Source organism: Rutidosis leptorrhynchoides, chromosome 1 (assembly GCF_046630445.1).
Source record: "Rutidosis leptorrhynchoides isolate AG116_Rl617_1_P2 chromosome 1, CSIRO_AGI_Rlap_v1, whole genome shotgun sequence".
Classification (NCBI taxonomy): Eukaryota; Viridiplantae; Streptophyta; class Magnoliopsida; order Asterales; family Asteraceae; genus Rutidosis; species Rutidosis leptorrhynchoides.
Window position 1 is genome coordinate 385,167,771 of NC_092333.1, and position 18,106 is coordinate 385,185,876.

Here is an 18,106-nt window from a genome sequence, read left to right on the forward strand (position 1 = left end):
CCGATTACTAGCATCACTAAAGTCACTTCATGAGTCTAAATGGGTTTATCAACAAATCAAGTTCAAACCCTAACTTTGAATAGCAAAATCAACAATGAAATTCGGAGTTTGAGCTTACCAATACTATCACCGCGTAGCCAAGAACGAAAGGAACAACTTTAGAACCCGAGCTTTGGTGAGAAATCGACTCCTTCTTCCCCAAATCAAGCCCTCTCTCTCTAAACCCTTACTCTCTCTCTAAAAATGGTTGAGAGTGTTTTTGGTTGGTGAGAATTTGATCCAAACTGATCAAAGGATCAGTTTTGATGAACCTAAACCGACCCCAAGTGAAAAGACCAAAGTACCCTTCATTTAAAGCCTTTTAAAAGGCTGAAAATTGCTTCTGACCCATTCGGCGCGCCGCGCCACATTGTGGAGCGCCGCTCCACTCTGCAGGTCAGATTTCAGAAACTTGTTTTGGCCATAACTTTTTGACCGTAGCTCCGTTTTCGATGAATCAAATATCGTTGGAAACGTAATAAGATTTTCTTTCCAATGGTAAGGCTTTGAAACATCAACACAAACTTTATTTGGGGTTGAAAAGATACGTACACTCCTTGTCACTTCAGACAATGTCCAGTTTCCTCCAACGTTCGAGCAAGCAACACGTACATGCTTCGTACACTTCATACATGCATAGTACACCATAAATACATTATCTACAATAAATATTTGGGTCTTACAACTCTCCCCCACTTAAACTCGATCACGTCCTCGTGATCTTCTCCACTTAAACAATCCGGACCTGCTTAACGATCCTCAATCAAGTCCCAATACGAACTTTCCTAGACCATTCTTCCCAATGGATCACTTTCAACAACTAAAGTCGTCAACCGTGATTTATCAAAACCACAATCCGAGCACTGAAACCTGCTCAATTTCCCATATCGGGAAAAACTCGACCCATCTCGTACCGAGATATCAATTCCTTAGCGTACCTTTACCAAGGACAACGCTAAAAGCAACCAAGTCTCAACTTAAAGTCAACAATCCGAAACGATGAAGACCGAACCAAACAAATCCTTACGGATAACATTAATCACTAACATCCCTTGTAGTGCGCAATACGACCTATACGCAACTACCATAGCATCAAAATCCAACGGCTAAAACCAAAAGCGCCCAAAACGACTATGGCAACGCTAAACCTAAGGTGTACAAAATCGACTATTGTCACACCCGTAACAACATGTGAGCGAAACACGGCTATCGCATCCCTAATCACACAACATGGTCCTCACGATCCCACCATCGGCGTATAAACAACCGATAGTTCACTCAACACCGGATGAAGTCAGCGGACCCTGTCAACGGTCATGCTTCATCAATATAACAAATCCTAACGGATACCACTAACCATCCACACTATCGAGCAAGAACCACCTATATCAAACATAGGCACAAAACAATATTTCTCTAGAAGAGAATCCGACACGCACATCCCTTAACCGAGGGATTTCACCTTGCTCGCCAAACACGCCCATTATCTCTCAACGAGATTTACCACGTTACCACCTCGGTGATAATTTAAATCCAAACCATAAGTACAACTTAACCGTAATTGTATTCTACCACAAATCGACCAAGACTAGGTCCCAACACAAGTTTTGGACCTACCAAAAACGTCATCCGAAATCTCACCCTAAGGTCTCCTCGTGCGGGAGTGTAACTTCCCTACTTGGAACTACGTTCCATAACCACGTCATGTACAACCGTACAATGCTACCAAAGGTAGACTTTACCAACAATTGGGTTCACACGACCCATTACCATACCCTGCTCCAAACCTTGAGCATACTAAGGATCTTAACCTATCCTTAAACACTTTGAACGAAAAGTGTACCACAGATTACACGAACTATACACTCGCAATTATCCAATTGCTTTAGTTTGTCGAATTTCAACCTAGTCACTCATGTACTTAAGGGTTTCTCCCGGTACCCTACGTACAATGTAACTACAACACCATCGGAGTCGACATCACGCTAGTAGGTATAAAAGAGGCACCTAATGTCGCGTTATGAAGACTCCATTACCAACATACATCGAGATTTTAAACACTCGGTCTCAAGGGTTCCAATCACCCGACGAACCTCATGGTTCATCACTTCACATAAAAGCGAACACGCGCTTAACAACCGAAAACCAAAACCCATTTCCATGGCTTGGTAGAAACATTTTCCAAATACTAAGGAATGCTTGGTTGCACCAAGTCTTACGCCCTGCGCCCGACAATCAACGTCACCATAGGGTACTTCCATTAGGAACGTCACCCATAACAACAATATGCACAACACAAGGCATTAACAACTCAAACTCAAACGGCATCGAACATTCCCAAGACTTGTGACTCCTCATGCCACCATTGTAACATCTAGACGCGCTAGAATTCGATATACTCGTCCGTGTACCACCCGTGCTCACGCTCGGACCCTTAGTCCTCTTACTCGGAGCACCATAAGAAACAACCCTTATCTCCCTTGAAGGTTCACCCTTCTTCGATCGTGTATGCGACTCGAAACCCCTAGCCAAGTCGAATAATTCCGAAAACGATTTCGCTTGACCACGACTAATTTTACTTTTCAAGTCGTCATTCAAAGTCCGATAGAAATCCCCCATTAACAAACGATCATTCCCCAAATATTCCGGACAAAAATGAGCCTTCGCCATAAAGGTCGTCTTGAGAGTACTCAAATCCATAGATCCTTGTCGCAAGTTTCGCAACTCATTACGCAATTCCCACAAATCGGCCGAAGTCCGGAACTCCTCGAAGAATTCCTCCTTAAACTCGTCCCACGATAAGACCATAAACGTTTCACCACCGACAAGATCAATCTTACCATCCAACCAATCCCTCGCCCTACCCCGCAACAAACTCGTAGCGAGTCTCGTCTTTCTCTCGGGAGGGCAATCAATAGTACGGAAACACCCTTCGACGTCCGAAATCCAAGTTGTGCTCACCAAAGGATCCGGCTTTCCGTCATACATCGGGGATTTAGTCCTCATGAAGCTCTTAAGATAACGCTCCATTTCACTACTACTTTGAAGTTCGGAATACCTCCTTTCCATTCTTTCTTCCAACGCACCCATTTGCTCCGCAACGGCGGCCGCAACTCTAGCGTTAAACTCCGTATCATTCGCCTCGGTCTCGTTTCGCGTCGTCATTCAAAAGAATGCAAAACGATTAGTCCACGAACGTATAAAACCGCACGCACAACACCGTCCCATCTTGCTAAACACTCGTCGTACATCACTTGTTAGACACGATTTGTACCCGTAATAAGGTTTGCAAGTTCTTATTACGCACACACGCCGCATCGACTCATTAGTACAACGACCGCCTCGCTCGATGATAAGAACAAACACAACCAAAATTCTACACGATACAAACACACGCGAGAATTATTACCACAACACAAAAGCATATTAATAATATCCGCATTACTAATATATACGTTAGTCGACCTATAAACAAGGCACTAACTAAACCCATTCCGACCCGAAATCCTACAAGTCCCGCAACAATTTAAGCACACACAAAAGTCTAAGTCTAGGCACCTATCTCAAGTCACCTAAATCCCTTAGACCATGCTCTGATACCACTTGTAACAACCCAAACCAAACCACGACAATTCCCGTTAAATTTCACAACAAAAAAAAAAAAATTTCTGGTGCAGTTCATTTGCGCGGCGCGCCAGGTGGGTGCGCGGCGCGCCAAACCACCTGGATAGCCCGCTGTCCCCGGAAGTCAATTTAACGAAAATGTTTGACTAGTTCCCGACATTTTTAGCCAAAACGCTTTTAACCATAAATTCATATATATAAAACTAGCACGTTTAATTAATAAAATTGAGTTTACGAAGCGGGTCCCACAACGACCCATTTTACCGCCTTAAGTACCGAAATACAATATTTGACCAAAAGACTTTTAATACAACAAAGCCGAGCATGGCGATTGGGAATACGCTACCCAATCCTAAATGATCCAAAAGTAAGTCACTAAAGCAACTATGCACGTCTTCTAGTCCTCGCGCTTACCCGAGCCACCAATCCACATGCGATCTATAAAAAGAGTCAACAACGAGAGGGTAAGCTAACGCTTAGTGAATGATAATATACTACATACATATATATGCATAAAATGGACACGCCACATAAATAAACAAATACCGCATACCGGAGCGTCCAAGCCTAAAGGCAAGCTAATCTAAGTATACCGTACGATCACTAAGCAACAAGCTAATAATACCATCAATAAGGTAAGTTCACCAACGTCAATGTGAACAACGCCAATAACTACCCCCGGAGGGTTAACTACATCACGACAACACAACATTAATCACGAATTAGCAATTCGACAATCATGCAACATATCGTGCATATACCAATAACCGCAAATCCACATTAGCTAGCAATACCAATAGCATATAGTTCATAATTAAATATGCCAATACATAATTCCTACAACCATGGTTAACCAATTCGAATAAGGGAAACGGTACATACAAGACCGTTGGAGTTCATAACATCCGTTAGTGCTACTTAATCAACGCGTAGTCACTAATCCCCCGGGTGATGTCTTAAACAACGCGACTCACTCACCCTTTACAATGTGGCGTCTTAAACAACGCGACGATTCCACATGTCATTCAATACGATGGATGGTGTCTTAAACAACGCGACATCCCCTCCATTACATTGTGGTGTCTTAAACAACGCGACATCCACTTCTTTACCATGTGGTGTCTTAAACAACGCGACATCCACTTCTTTACCATGTGGTGTCTTAAGCAACGCGACAATGCCACATTCATACGACACAAATAAATACATTATATACACATACGCATAATTATTCCACTCACAACCACGTGTGATAACGTACACCCAAAATGTGTACTTTGCCAAAGGTAGTCAACCAAGACGCACAACCGTGCCAATTGGACCTATGCACAAGCCCATCAAATCCACCTATATGTGAAGTGAGCTCTATAGCCGAGAATCACTTCACCCGACCCGCACCCATCCTACACATACATATGCATATAGGATATTAACACTCACCTTGAAGTCTTGAAGAAAGCTTCCAAGTAAACCGCAACTCGCCAATGGAAAATACCTATTCCATTATCACAATTACAACAATACACTTAGAGTGGATTCACAAGTCAACCAAATTCGACACTTAGTGCAATTTGACCCAAATGCACTACCAAGTACAAACCGCGCCCAAACTAACCAATAATCACTAACACAAGTGAGAATGGTCTTAATACGCCAATTAAACCCGATCATAGGTGTTAAACACCTATCTTGCCCAAAATGACACTTAAACCCTAATTTTGACCCATAAAGGTCAAAATCTCATTCTTTACAAGTTTTGACACCAAAACACATTTAACTCGGTTTTATACTTCAACTTAATCCATTTTAAGTTTATAAACTTCATTAAATCGCCAATTGGGTCATAATCACCACCAAACCCTAATTTGACCCAAAGTCAAAGTTAGTCAACCAAATAACCCTAAATAGGTTTCAATACTTCCACAATCACTAAACCTAGTGATTAAACCCAATTTCAAGTTCTAAACATAACCAATTTGTTCACCAAACTGAAATCCACCAACAATAACAATAAACCCGATTACTAGCATCACTAAAGTCACTTCATGAGTCTAAATGGGTTTATCAACAAATCAAGTTCAAACCCTAACTTTGAATAGCAAAATCAACAATGAAATTCGGAGTTTGAGCTTACCAATACTATCACCGCGTAGCCAAGAACGAAAGGAACAACTTTAGAACCCGAGCTTTGGTGAGAAATCGACTCCTTCTTCCCCAAATCAAGCCCTCTCTCTCTAAACCCTTACTCTCTCTCTAAAAATGGTTGAGAGTGTTTTTGGTTGGTGAGAATTTGATCCAAACTGATCAAAGGATCAGTTTTGATGAACCTAAACCGACCCCAAGTGAAAAGACCAAAGTACCCTTCATTTAAAGCCTTTTAAAAGGCTGAAAATTGCTTCTGACCCATTCGGCGCGCCGCGCCACATTGTGGAGCGCCGCTCCACTCTGCAGGTCAGATTTCAGAAACTTGTTTTGGCCATAACTTTTTGACCGTAGCTCCGTTTTCGATGAATCAAATATCGTTGGAAACGTAATAAGATTTTCTTTCCAATGGTAAGGCTTTGAAACATCAACACAAACTTTATTTGGGGTTGAAAAGATACGTACACTCCTTGTCACTTCAGACAATGTCCAGTTTCCTCCAACGTTCGAGCAAGCAACACGTACATGCTTCGTACACTTCATACATGCATAGTACACCATAAATACATTATCTACAATAAATATTTGGGTCTTACACCCGAGGCTTTTTGTAAGGCACTCCGAAATCTAGAAGTGAAATGAGAATCTCGATCCAAAACGAGGTACATTTCTTTAAGGTATATTTGAAAAAGTTTGTTAGGACTTGAAAACGTTAGATAGAACAAGTTTCTCAAGAAATTCGCGCCGCGGAAGATTTATCGATTTTCGAAAATGTTCGTTAGGACTATTCACCCTCGTGGCGAATGCTTGTATAGTGTGAAGAGTCTCTCTCTCCATTGAGAATTTAGGTAGAAGGTTTCTTTATACGAAAGTACGAGTGTAATGCGGGAGAAGTTTCCGCCTCGATATGAGCATAACAAGCATATCGTAGTTCGTCGATAAAACTGTGCGAAAACGAGATAGTATACACGTGTAACATATGTTTGAAAATGAAAGAATTTATTATTCCTTCGGAAGCAAGGGTATGGTTCGACAATAATCGAAGATGTGTCCCTGGTATGGTTGTTATCAACATTCTCGGAGTTTTTGGATATTCAAACAAGAAAAATGAAGTCATGTACATGGCACATGGTGGTGATTAGGTTGATCGAGTCCAATCACCATCACGAGTCATTAGAACTTTGGTATGGCTTACCGTAATATAACCACGTTGATCGAGTGTCGTTATATTACGCTAACTCATACCTCCATTCCCACATCACTCCATAACATCAAGTTCGTGTAACTGTGAAGATCTAGAATGAACAAAGTGTAACGACGTCTCAAACGTGACTCGTATTAAATCGAAAGAATTTCTGCAACTCTAAAGAAGCGTTCCCCGAGGGAAGTGTATAAATGTTTGTTCACGTCAAAGCGGTTCGAGTCAGACGATAATGTATTCAGGTATGAAAAGAGTAACGAGTCATGATAACGAGTAGCACGCAACCGTAGTGATAAATGTTGATGACGCTACTCACCTAGAGTAGTGATGGTAGTAACACCAAAAAGTAGATAGTAAGAAACACCAGTGGGAAACCGATAGTAAGTTGAAACGGTGGCAAATAACAATCCGGGAGACAGAGTTCCCGAACAAGTGTGACTAATGAAGTCGTCGTCACCCATACGTGTATGAATCTTGAATTTACGTGTGTTACCAGAAAGTGGCAGAATACGGATTCGTATGATGAAAGCTTGGTACCATCAAGAAGTTTGCCTAAGAATGATTCAAGTATAATGCACAAATAGTCAAGTAAGTGCTATCTATAGCAAATGTATGTCAGAATGCAATGGCTAACTATCCGGTTGTAGTCTAGATTCACTAATGCGTCCCAACGACTCTGTCAGACACACTAATGCACATCCTAGTTCCCTACAACCAACGCTCTGATACCATCTGTAGCGACCCGACCAAATCGTCATTGACGGCGCCGACTACTTAGGTCCCGTTACGTGTTCGTAGTCCCTATATGAGACTCGTTTGACCAAAAATTATGTCGCATTCTTTTGAAACTTATCATGCTTGCAAAGTTTAGTTTACAAAACCGTTCGACGACAAGTTTAAGTTTACAAGAGTATAAAGTATAAATGAAATAACTTGCGACATAATTAGTTTAAAATCGCGGTTGCTATAAATAGCGTAAGTATGTAAACAATATGTTTGAATCCAAAGGTGCTATCACTAGCGTATGTATGTATGTATGCTTGACCCCAAGCAAGAAATCAGAGTGTATGCATGCATGCTTGACTCCAAGCAAGTATGAGTGTACGCGGAAGCATGTATCAAATAGCCAAGTATGAACCTGAGAAACATATTGAAAACTGTCAACGAAAAACGTTGGTGAAATCATAGGTGTTTTAGTAATCGTTGTATTTGAACCACAAGATTTAGTATAAGATGATTATCAAAATCATTTGCATTCCAAAGTTGTTGTTTGTATCCCGGGCACCCAATTATCAAACTTAACTGTTTTGCACCCTTTGCGTAGTGTTAGAACATACACTAGACCCGAAAATATATTTCATCCGCTAACGTTAGCGAACCGTCCGAATGAGGCTCGTCAAGCCCATGTGATCACATAATATAAGTTCACGTTTACACCCTGCAAGTGTAACTAATGATAATTGAATTGAGGCTTTTTGTTCAAACCCGTACGTGGAATGTTCGTTTTCGTACTTGTGTTCAATGTATAAAAGTATGATACGTATATGTTTCTCATCCCATAGTTTAAAGCATAAAAGTTGTTTGAAAGATGGGACTATGATCTCACCTCGAGTGCACGAGTATAAAAGTACTTCATAAAGTAAATGTGTGCATGATAGTTGCTTAGCCTTGACCTAAACAAATAAGTTGTATCAATTAACCGGTTACGACACAAGGTCGGGTGAAATGTGTTCAATTAGTCCTATGGCTCGTTACGACTCGATTATGTAGCATGTGAATCAATTTGTCAAGTTTCATGCAAGATACAAGTATAGAAACAAGTTAGGAAGATTGCACAATCATTTGGTTAAGTTTGACAAAAAGTCGAACTTCGGTCGGTCAAAGTCAACGAAAAGTCAACACGTTCGGGTCGGGTCCCGAACTATTTTTCTGAGGTTTTTAATCATATATGAGCATGTTAGAACAAGTTACATGTGAATCAGAGGTGCGTAGCATAGCAAACATTTTTCGAAATTTGACAAAGTAGGTCAGAACCCAAACACGGCTATTGCCGCGCCGCGGCCAGAGGTGTCGCGCCGCGACATTAGGCGTGGCCTGGTACCTGGTCAGTTTCAAAAGTTCAAGTCTTGATCCAAAATTCAATTTAGCACAAAACGCAAACCGTAAAAACTTAGAATACGCATCTTATATCATTGGAAAGCTCTTTTGACAAGGAATACAATTAACTACCTTTCACAAGCAAAAACATCAATTACAATAACCGAAAACTCGTCAATTGATCAAGAAAGGTTTATTTTCAAAGTTTCAAGTTCGTAAAACGTATTTTATGATTCGGGAATCTAATTTACACATACGATATGCCGTTTCGAAGGTAATTAAGCATACAATGCATCTAAACACTTACTAACAACATTAACAAGCATTCAACGCATCAAAAGTTCATTTCAAAGTCTATCAAACCCTAACCAAAATTCACAAAAATCAATAATCATGTGTTTGAAGTTTTCTTAATCAACCTACGCATCAAAACGAAGCTAGTGATACTAGTAACATAATTAAAACATGAACTTTAACAATCAAACAACATTTAATCTTCCAAAATGCAAGATTAAGCAAACCCATTTCAAATGTTCAAACTAGTTACTTAAAACAACGAATCGAGCAAACAAAACATATATTCATGTTATACACGAGCCATAGACACTAACTAATACCATTTCAAGTCAAAAACACGAATTTAGAGAAATCTAGAGTTTTTAGAAACTTTACCCCAAGCTATGAAATTGGTACCAAATCGAAGAGGATGAAGAGAGGATCACGAAAATGTAATTTGTTTTGATGTTTGCTTCTCCAGTCGGATTTAGATGATGAATTTGTGAGTTGGGTGTTTGAGTTCATGAAAGGGAAGTAGAGAGAAAAGAGGAAGAAGGTGGGAGGTGAAATGAATGGATGGATAAGGTGGGTTGACTAGTTGACCTAGTCAACTAGTTTGCCCACTTGGCAACCTCGGTCCCTCAAGTTTCAAAGCGGGTGCGGGAATTAACCAAACGAATATTTTAAAAACGCTCGAGTAAACGAGTGATGTTATAATTAAATAACGGGAAAATTAAGAACGTTGGTCAACGGAAACTACGAATTTAAATAACGAAAGGTATTATTTAAAAAAAAAATAGTGTTAAAAATAAATTTAACGGAAAAACGCGGGATGTTACAGATAATGTTGTGAATCATATTACTGGGGAGACTGATGCTAAGGCCTTATGGAAAAAGCTTGAGCAGTTATATGAACGAAAGACTGGGAATAACACGTTGTTCTTAATTAAGCAGATGATGGCTTTGAAGTATCATGATGGGACTCCTATTACAGATCACCTAAATGCATATCAGGGTATTATAAATCAGCTTGCAGGTATGGGTATCAAGTTTGAGGATGAGATTCAGGGTCTCTGGTTACTTGGTACATTACCGGACTCTTGGGAGACTTTTAGGACATCTTTGTCCAACTCTGCACCGAATGGTACTATCACCATGGAATTGGCTAAGGGTAGTATTTTGAATGAAGAGATGAGAAGAAAGTTATAAGGTTCCTCTTCACAGTCAGATATCTTGGTCACAGAAACGCGGGGGAGAAGTCATAGTAGAGGTCAGGGTAAAAGAGGCAATCATCGTAGCAGCTCACGCAAAGGTAAATTTGCTAATGTTGAGTGTTATAATTGTCATGAAAAGGGGCACACAAAGTGGTATTGTCCAAAGTTGAAGAATGAGAAGAAAAAGGCATATGACAAGAATAAACAAAAGAAAAGTGATGGTGGTGATGATGATAAGGTTGAAGTTAACACTATTACGGATGAATTCTTTGTTTGTATTGATTATGATATGATTAATCTTACTCATGATGACACGAGTTGGATTGTTGATAGTGGTGCTACATGTCATGTTGCAACATGTAGAGACCACTACTCATCTTACACTCCGGGTGACTATGGATTTGCTAGGATGGGTAATGCCGGGTTATCAAAAATCGTTGGTATTGGAGATGTTTGTTTGAAATTTGACACGGGGATGGAGTTGGTTTTGCATAATGTAAAACATGTTCCGGATATGAGACTTAATGTCATTTCAACAGGCATTCTTGATGATGATGGTTATCATAGCGGTTTTGGTAATGGTATTTGGAAACTAACTCTTGGTTCTATGATAGTGGGAAGAGGCAAGAAAGACTCAAGATTATACATCACGCGTCCGAAGATCATCCAGAACATTGTTAACGCAGTGGACAATATTGATTCTACCGAGTTGTGGCATAAAAGACTTGGCCACATGAGTGAAAAGGGGATGTCTATCTTGTTTAAGAAGAATGTGTTGTCGGGTGTTAATGATATTAATTTGAGTAAGTGTTCTCACTGTTTGGCAGGAAAACAGACCAGAGTTGTGTTTAAGAGTCATTCTCCTTTTCGAATGGAGAACGTACTTGATCTAGTTCATTCGGATGTTTGTGGGCCTATGAAGACTAGGACACTTGGTGGATGTTCCTACTTTGTTACATTCATCGATGATCATTCCAGGAAGGTGTGGGTTTATACCTTAAAGTCAAAGGATCAAGTATTTGAGAAGTTTAAGGAATTTCATGCACTAGTTGAAAGGCAAACGGGAAAGAAACTCAAGTGTATTCGAACTGATAATGGCGGTGAATACATTGGCAGATTTGATGCTTATTGTAAGGAGAATGGTATTCGACATCAAAAGACTCCACCAAAGACACCTCAGTTGAATGGCTTAGCAGAGAGATTGAACAGAACTTTGGTTGAGAGAGTTAGATGTTTGCTTTCACATGCAGGGTTGTCTGATTCCTTTTGGGGTGAGGCTTTAAATACGGCTGTTCATATTATTAATCTAACCCTTGTGTACCTTTGCGTTTTGATGTTCCTAACAGGGTTTGGAGCGGCAAAGATGTTTCTTACCGTCATTTACGAGTCTTTGGATGTAAAGTATTTGTTCATGTTCCCAAAGATGAAAGGTCAAAGCTTGATATGAAGACTAAGCCATGTGTATTTCTCGGCTATGGTGAAGATGATTTCGGGTACAGGTTATATGATCCAGTTCAAAAGAAACTTGTACGAAGCCGAGATGTTGTTTTTTTTTAGAAGAACAAATGTTGAAAGATGTTGAGAAGACAGAGTCAGTTCCTCAACATAATGCCGATCTTGCTGATTTGGATCTGGTTACTCCACAACATGTTGATTCACATGTTAATGATGATGTTCATGATAATGAACATGGTACTGATGTTGGTGATGCTCCGGAGCAGGTAGAGATTCCAGTACCAGATGTGCCCCCATTTGTCCCACTTAGGCGGTCTACCCGAGACCGTCATCCTTCTGTTAGATATTCTGCTGATGAGTATGTATTAGTTACTGATGGGGGAGAGCCAGAATTTTATTCAGAAGCAATGAAAGATGAGCATAAGAAAGAGTGGGGTGAAGCTATGCAAGATGAGATGAATTCTTTGCATGAGAACAATACTTATGAGCTGGTGAAGTTACCTAAAGGCAAGAGAGCTTTGAGAAACAAATGGGTATTCAAAGTGAAGACTGACGAGCTTACTTCACAACCAAGGTACAAAGCTATGTTAGTTGTTAAAGGATTTAGCCAGAAAAAGGGTATTGATTTTGATGAGATTTTCTCTCCGGTCGTGAAGATGGGATCTATTCGAGTGGTTATTGGGTTAGCTGCTACTCTCGATCTTGAGGTTGAACAGATGGATGTCAAGACTGCTTTTCTTCACGGTGATTTGGATAAGGAAATCTACATGATGCAACCTGAAGGTTTTCGGGTTAAGGGTAAAGAAAATTATGTTTGTAGACTTCAGAAAAGTCTATATGGGTTGAAGCAAGCACCGAGACAGTGGTATAAGAAGTTTGAGTCGGTTATAGGAAAGCAAGGCTACCGAAAGACAACTTCAGATCACTGTGTTTTCTTTCAGAGGTTTGGTGATGATGATTTCATCATATTGTTGTTATACGTTGATGATATGTTGATTGTTGGTAAAAATATTAAAAGAATTGCGCAGTTGAAGCGAGAATTGAGCAAGTCTTTTGCTATGAAAGACTTGGGACCAGCAAAACAGATTCTTGGCATTCGAATTTCTAGAGATAGAGGTGCTAAGACGTTACATATATCATAAGAGCAATACATTGAAAAGGTGCTTAGTAGATTCAACATGGAGAATGCTAAAGTGGTTAGTTCCCCTCTTACTAACAACTTTAAGCTAACAGATAGAGATTGCCCTTCTTCAAAGGAGGATGTTGAGGAGATGGATAAAGTTTCATATGCTTCAGCGGTTGGTAGCTTGATGTATGCTATGGTGTGTACTAGGCCTGATATAGCTCATGCGGTAGGTGTTGTTAGTCGGTTTATGTCAAATCCGGGTAAGAAGCATTGGGAAGCGGTTAAATGGATTATGAGATACTTACGAGGTACTTCAAAGTTAGGTATCACATTCGGAAATGGAGAGCCGATGCTTGTTGGTTATACAGACTCAGATGTGGCAGGAAACAAAGATAACATGAAATCCACTTCTGGATATTTGATGACTTTCGCAAGGGGAGCAGTTTCATGGCAATCAAGGTTACAAAAGTGTGTTGCATTGTCTACAACCGAGGCTGAGTATATGGCAGCAACAGAAGCGTGCAAAGAACTATTGTGGATGAAAAGGTTTCTACAAGACCTTGGGTTTAAGCAATCACGATATGTGGTTCTTTGTGATAATGAGAGTGCGATTCATTTGGCTAAAAATTCTATGTATCATAAGCGGACAAAACATATAGATGTGCGGTATCATTGGATTAGAGAACGTCTTGAAGATGGTTTGTTTGAACTTGATAAAGTTCATACCGATGATAATGGTTCCGACATGTTCACAAAGGCTTTAGCAAGTGAGAAGCTCAAGGTATGTTGCTCGATCGCCGGGATGGCGAACTCTTCCACATAATTGAAAAGGGGGAGATTTGTTGGGTTTATTATTTTGTTTCCATTTATGTGAAAGTAATGGCCCAAGCCCAACAAAAATAGGCCCAAATATTGTTTGACTTGGTCAAGCATTGGAGGGCATCTTTATTTCAAACTTGTGCAGCTCTGTCTTCATACGTAAGAGTGCAAGAGAGATCAAGAAAAAGAGTAAAAACCCCAATTCCCGTCTACAGTGACAGCAGGCCAGAAAACCTTCGATCCCCGGAGATCCGACCGTTGAATCTTCTTCATTTTTGGGCTGTGTCTTCCTGACATCAGTGCCAACATTTTCAACCGTTGAATTCGTCTCAAGTGGTCTGTAGCTTGAGTTACAGCAGGTTGAACAGTAGCAGAATTTTAGGTGATGAAATTCTTCTTTTGTCTTTAATTGTTTCATATACTTGTTGATTATTGTTGTTCAAGAGTATGATGATGTTGTATGCCTCTAGTTGATCTAAAGAAGGATTATTGTATTGCTCTCTTTGTTGATGATAGTGGAATTTAAGTGGCTTACGAGTCCCGTGGTTTTTACTCTCGATTTTGAGGGGTTTTCCACGTAAAAAGTCTCGTGTTTTAGTGTGTGCTTGATTATTGTTTAGCTACTGATTTGGAACAGATTTGGAGACTGATTTGGGTTGGTTTTGATATAGCTTGTTTGTTAGTTTCCTCACGGGTTCATACGGGTCGGGAAATGCTTGTCAAACGGGTTTGTTTCCGCTTTGTAGATTGCCCGTTGTGATTATTTTCCCTGGCAACTTTTCATACCGAACACAAAATTATTGGTATCGGTATACTGTTTAATAGAAAATGCAGATTTGTTATTCGCTTTGTGAATATTCTGGAGAAAACAGAAACTCATCATAAATATAAAAAGTCCCTTATAAATACTGTGATCATGTAGTGCTTTCGTTTTTCATGAGCGTTGATACACATACACTGTAAGTGTGCAACAAACAATTGTACTACATGGAGAGAGAGTTGTATATTATTATGATATATTATACTCCATATTATATGATACTACAATATCTCCATATAAACATTCTCAGCTGCCCTTGAAAAATAGGGACCAGAAAAGTTCCTTCAAGTCTCTAGCTTTGTATTGTTTTTCTTTGAAAGATTGACTATTTCGATTACATCTTTATCAAGCAACACTAACAGCAATGAAAAATTATGACACTGTATAGGCCTATTCGAAACAAGATGTCGCCAAGAACAGTTACCTAATCGAAAAAAATCTAACGTTTAACCAAGTTTGTTTGACTTCCGGCATCTGGTTTCTGTTGTCAGTTTATAGTTGATTATGCAACTGTATAAACCTTCACTACTTTAGAGGTATCACACACCACAAGATTTTCTGAGTCAGTTGGAGTGGTACAGAGCCAATTGACCTAGTAACATACAACAATCATCGTACATCAGTCAGCATTGACTCAAAACTAAGGGATGGTGGAAACCTTCTGGAGATGTAACATCAAGTAAGTAATTTTAGCCTTAAATAATCATCAAAAAGAAAACCCCATAAATGGTAAATTTGAGAACTTTAGCTTTAAGCCTTTGAATGTGTCATTTTAGTTTGAAATTTGGATAACCTAAAATGGGAACTTTGCGGAATTTTAAAGGAATGGATGATCAACTTACTTTTCTGCTCAAATTTATGTTTAAATGTAGAAAGTCACTGCTGTCGCAAGTTTGATCCGCTTCAAAGAATCTTGACCAGTTCCAAGCCTTCACAGATTTATCGTTTCCCCCCGATATTATGTACCTTCCTTTCTCACCAAACATAGAAAACGCCCTACATCACAATTATGACGAAATTTGGCTTTCATAGTTATAGCTTATAATATAATATGAATGTACGAATTGGTATTTGACCGCTAAAGTCGACAACTTACACACAAGATACAGCAGAGGTATGGCCTCCATAGGAATAATCTAAATGCAACCTCGTTCTTCGATTCTGATCTTGGTTTTCAGAATTTGGAGATGGAACATTTCCATTTGACCTAGATTGACCACCTTTTCTTGATTTAGACGAACTATTAGATTTGGCTGCTTTAAATTCTGATTCGATATTAATTACATCAACCACACCATCACCTCTAGCCACAACACATATCTTGTCGACTTTATCTAACATATCAGCTCCGGGAACTGCAATTGCATGTACAAAAGCGGGATTGAAACACTGAGCAGAACTACTACCGCTATCTGGATCATACTTGCCTGTAAAAAGCAATGATATTTAACTGATTATAAAAAATAAAAAAAAATAAAAAAAAAACTAATACAAATCATCATCATTAGAACGATTAGCAAGGTATAGACAGAATTTGGCATTCCGTACCCAAATCCATAACTTTGAACGGACGTCCTTTTGAGAAGTCCCACATGATAAGCTTTGAATCAAGCCCTCCAGTAATGACTGAAAAATTTAATCTGCATTCGTTAAATCTGGTAATTGAATTAATTGCAATTGTTAACTTAACAATATGTTTAAAATCACCTTCCCAAGGTCTCCAAGGAAGAAACTGCACACTGCTACAAATCTAAAATCAGTTAAGATAACAAGCAAAATAATCCACACAAATTTACATCAAATCAGTCATAGATACATGTGTTGTCCATTCAATCTAGTAAGAAATTACATGACGTAGTTCATATAAGGATACACTTTCATGGGCTGCTCTTAACGTCTTATAAAGGCACTTTTGTCGTATATCAATAATCTGCAAGACACCGATGACTAGTTATTGGTGTGTGCTAATAATAATGATACGTAAACAAATGAACCAAGTAAGCAAACCTTTATATCACCACCGTCATCAGCAGCTGCAATAAAAGATGACTTGGAGTTACATGCGATCTGCACAGATATCTTTAGTTAAAATCATACTTGTGCCTCTAATTATACTGAAATTTGGAAAGGTTATACTAATGACGAATAATTAAATTAAATGTGAATATGAACCTGGTTAATCTCCTCTTTATTGTAATTATAAACATTCAATGGCTTCCACGAGGCAAGCTGTAAGACAGAGTTCAACATTTTAAAACATCTAAGTATATGCGCATATAACCGATTCATTTCTTTTAGATTTTGTAAACATATGCGATAAACACCATTACCATATGTACATCGAAAACCTTTACTTCATTTTCTGATGATACATACATAATATCTTCATTCCCTACACGAATAGCCAATTAAAATTCGGATAGCGCACAGATACACACATGAAACAAACAGTTGCAGTAAAATTAAACCTGAATCAAAGCATAATGAGGAAATAGGATTAGGTGAAACATCATTCATAGTAAACAATGCATCTTTACATCGCATATCGAACACGCAAATACATCCATCCTGTATACAAACCATAGCATAATTCAAGGTCAAACTCCATTATATGCAAAATTAAATTTGCAAGGTCTTTGATACATGCGTAACACTAATGGTGTACAATCGGTAACATATATGAATAATTGTATTAATTTTGAATTTTATGTTAATTAAGTCGACAATAAAAGTCGAAGTTAGGGTTATAATGATAGGCTGAATCGAAAGGAGGTTTACTTCGTCGGAAGAGGCGATGAGGCCAGGGCGGTGACGGGAGGAGATACAGCAGGTGGTGATTGCTTTATGACCTTTAAGCCGTCTTGCCGGTGGTGTTGTGGTCACACTCGTCTCCGCCATCATCGTCGCTTGATGATGCTGTTCAATTCAAGGTTATGAATGGGGAGGAAACCCCAATTTTTATTTTATCCCCGAATTAATTTAAAATGTTCACATGTTTTTTTTTTTTTTTTTTTTTTTTAGGATAGTGCTCATGATTTGCTCAAAAATAAACAGATAGTTAAAACTTGATTTTTTTCAGCTAAATAGTCTAGAAATATTAACTTATTCCGCAAATAGTTCAATTTTCCGTATCGTTAATTTTATCCGTTAACTCATGGCATGCGCCACATATGTGAGAGTATTTTTGTCATTTACTTTTATCTTCATCACAATTCACACGTGTCCTTTATCTTCATCTTTCATCCAAACTCCTTTTTCATTTTTAAACACGCATAAATTTTTTTTAACCTTTA

The 18,106-nt window shown here is 39.1% G+C and overlaps 1 protein-coding gene across 2 annotated transcripts; it reads right to left on the bottom strand.

Annotated features, from left to right (window-relative positions):
• Positions 1 to 14,998: 14,998 nt before the first annotated feature.
• Positions 14,999 to 17,769, bottom strand: LOC139886573 (uncharacterized). Of its 2 annotated transcripts, XM_071870425.1 has the most exons (11): positions 17,592 to 17,769; positions 17,282 to 17,381; positions 17,144 to 17,205; positions 16,986 to 17,042; positions 16,821 to 16,880; positions 16,687 to 16,743; positions 16,521 to 16,563; positions 16,362 to 16,439; positions 15,910 to 16,240; positions 15,656 to 15,809; positions 15,000 to 15,405 (listed from the first exon to the last, which is right to left on the bottom strand). In XM_071870425.1, the coding sequence occupies exons 1-11, from the start codon at positions 17,712 to 17,714 to the stop codon at positions 15,316 to 15,318; spliced, it is 1,155 nt and encodes a 384-aa protein (XP_071726526.1). In that variant the 5' UTR covers positions 17,715 to 17,769; the 3' UTR covers positions 15,000 to 15,315. The 2 variants fall into 2 exon arrangements, with proteins under 2 accessions (XP_071726525.1, XP_071726526.1); XM_071870424.1 differs by having other exon boundaries at positions 14,999 to 15,405; positions 16,362 to 16,563.
• Between the last annotated feature and the right edge of the window lie 337 nt (positions 17,770 to 18,106).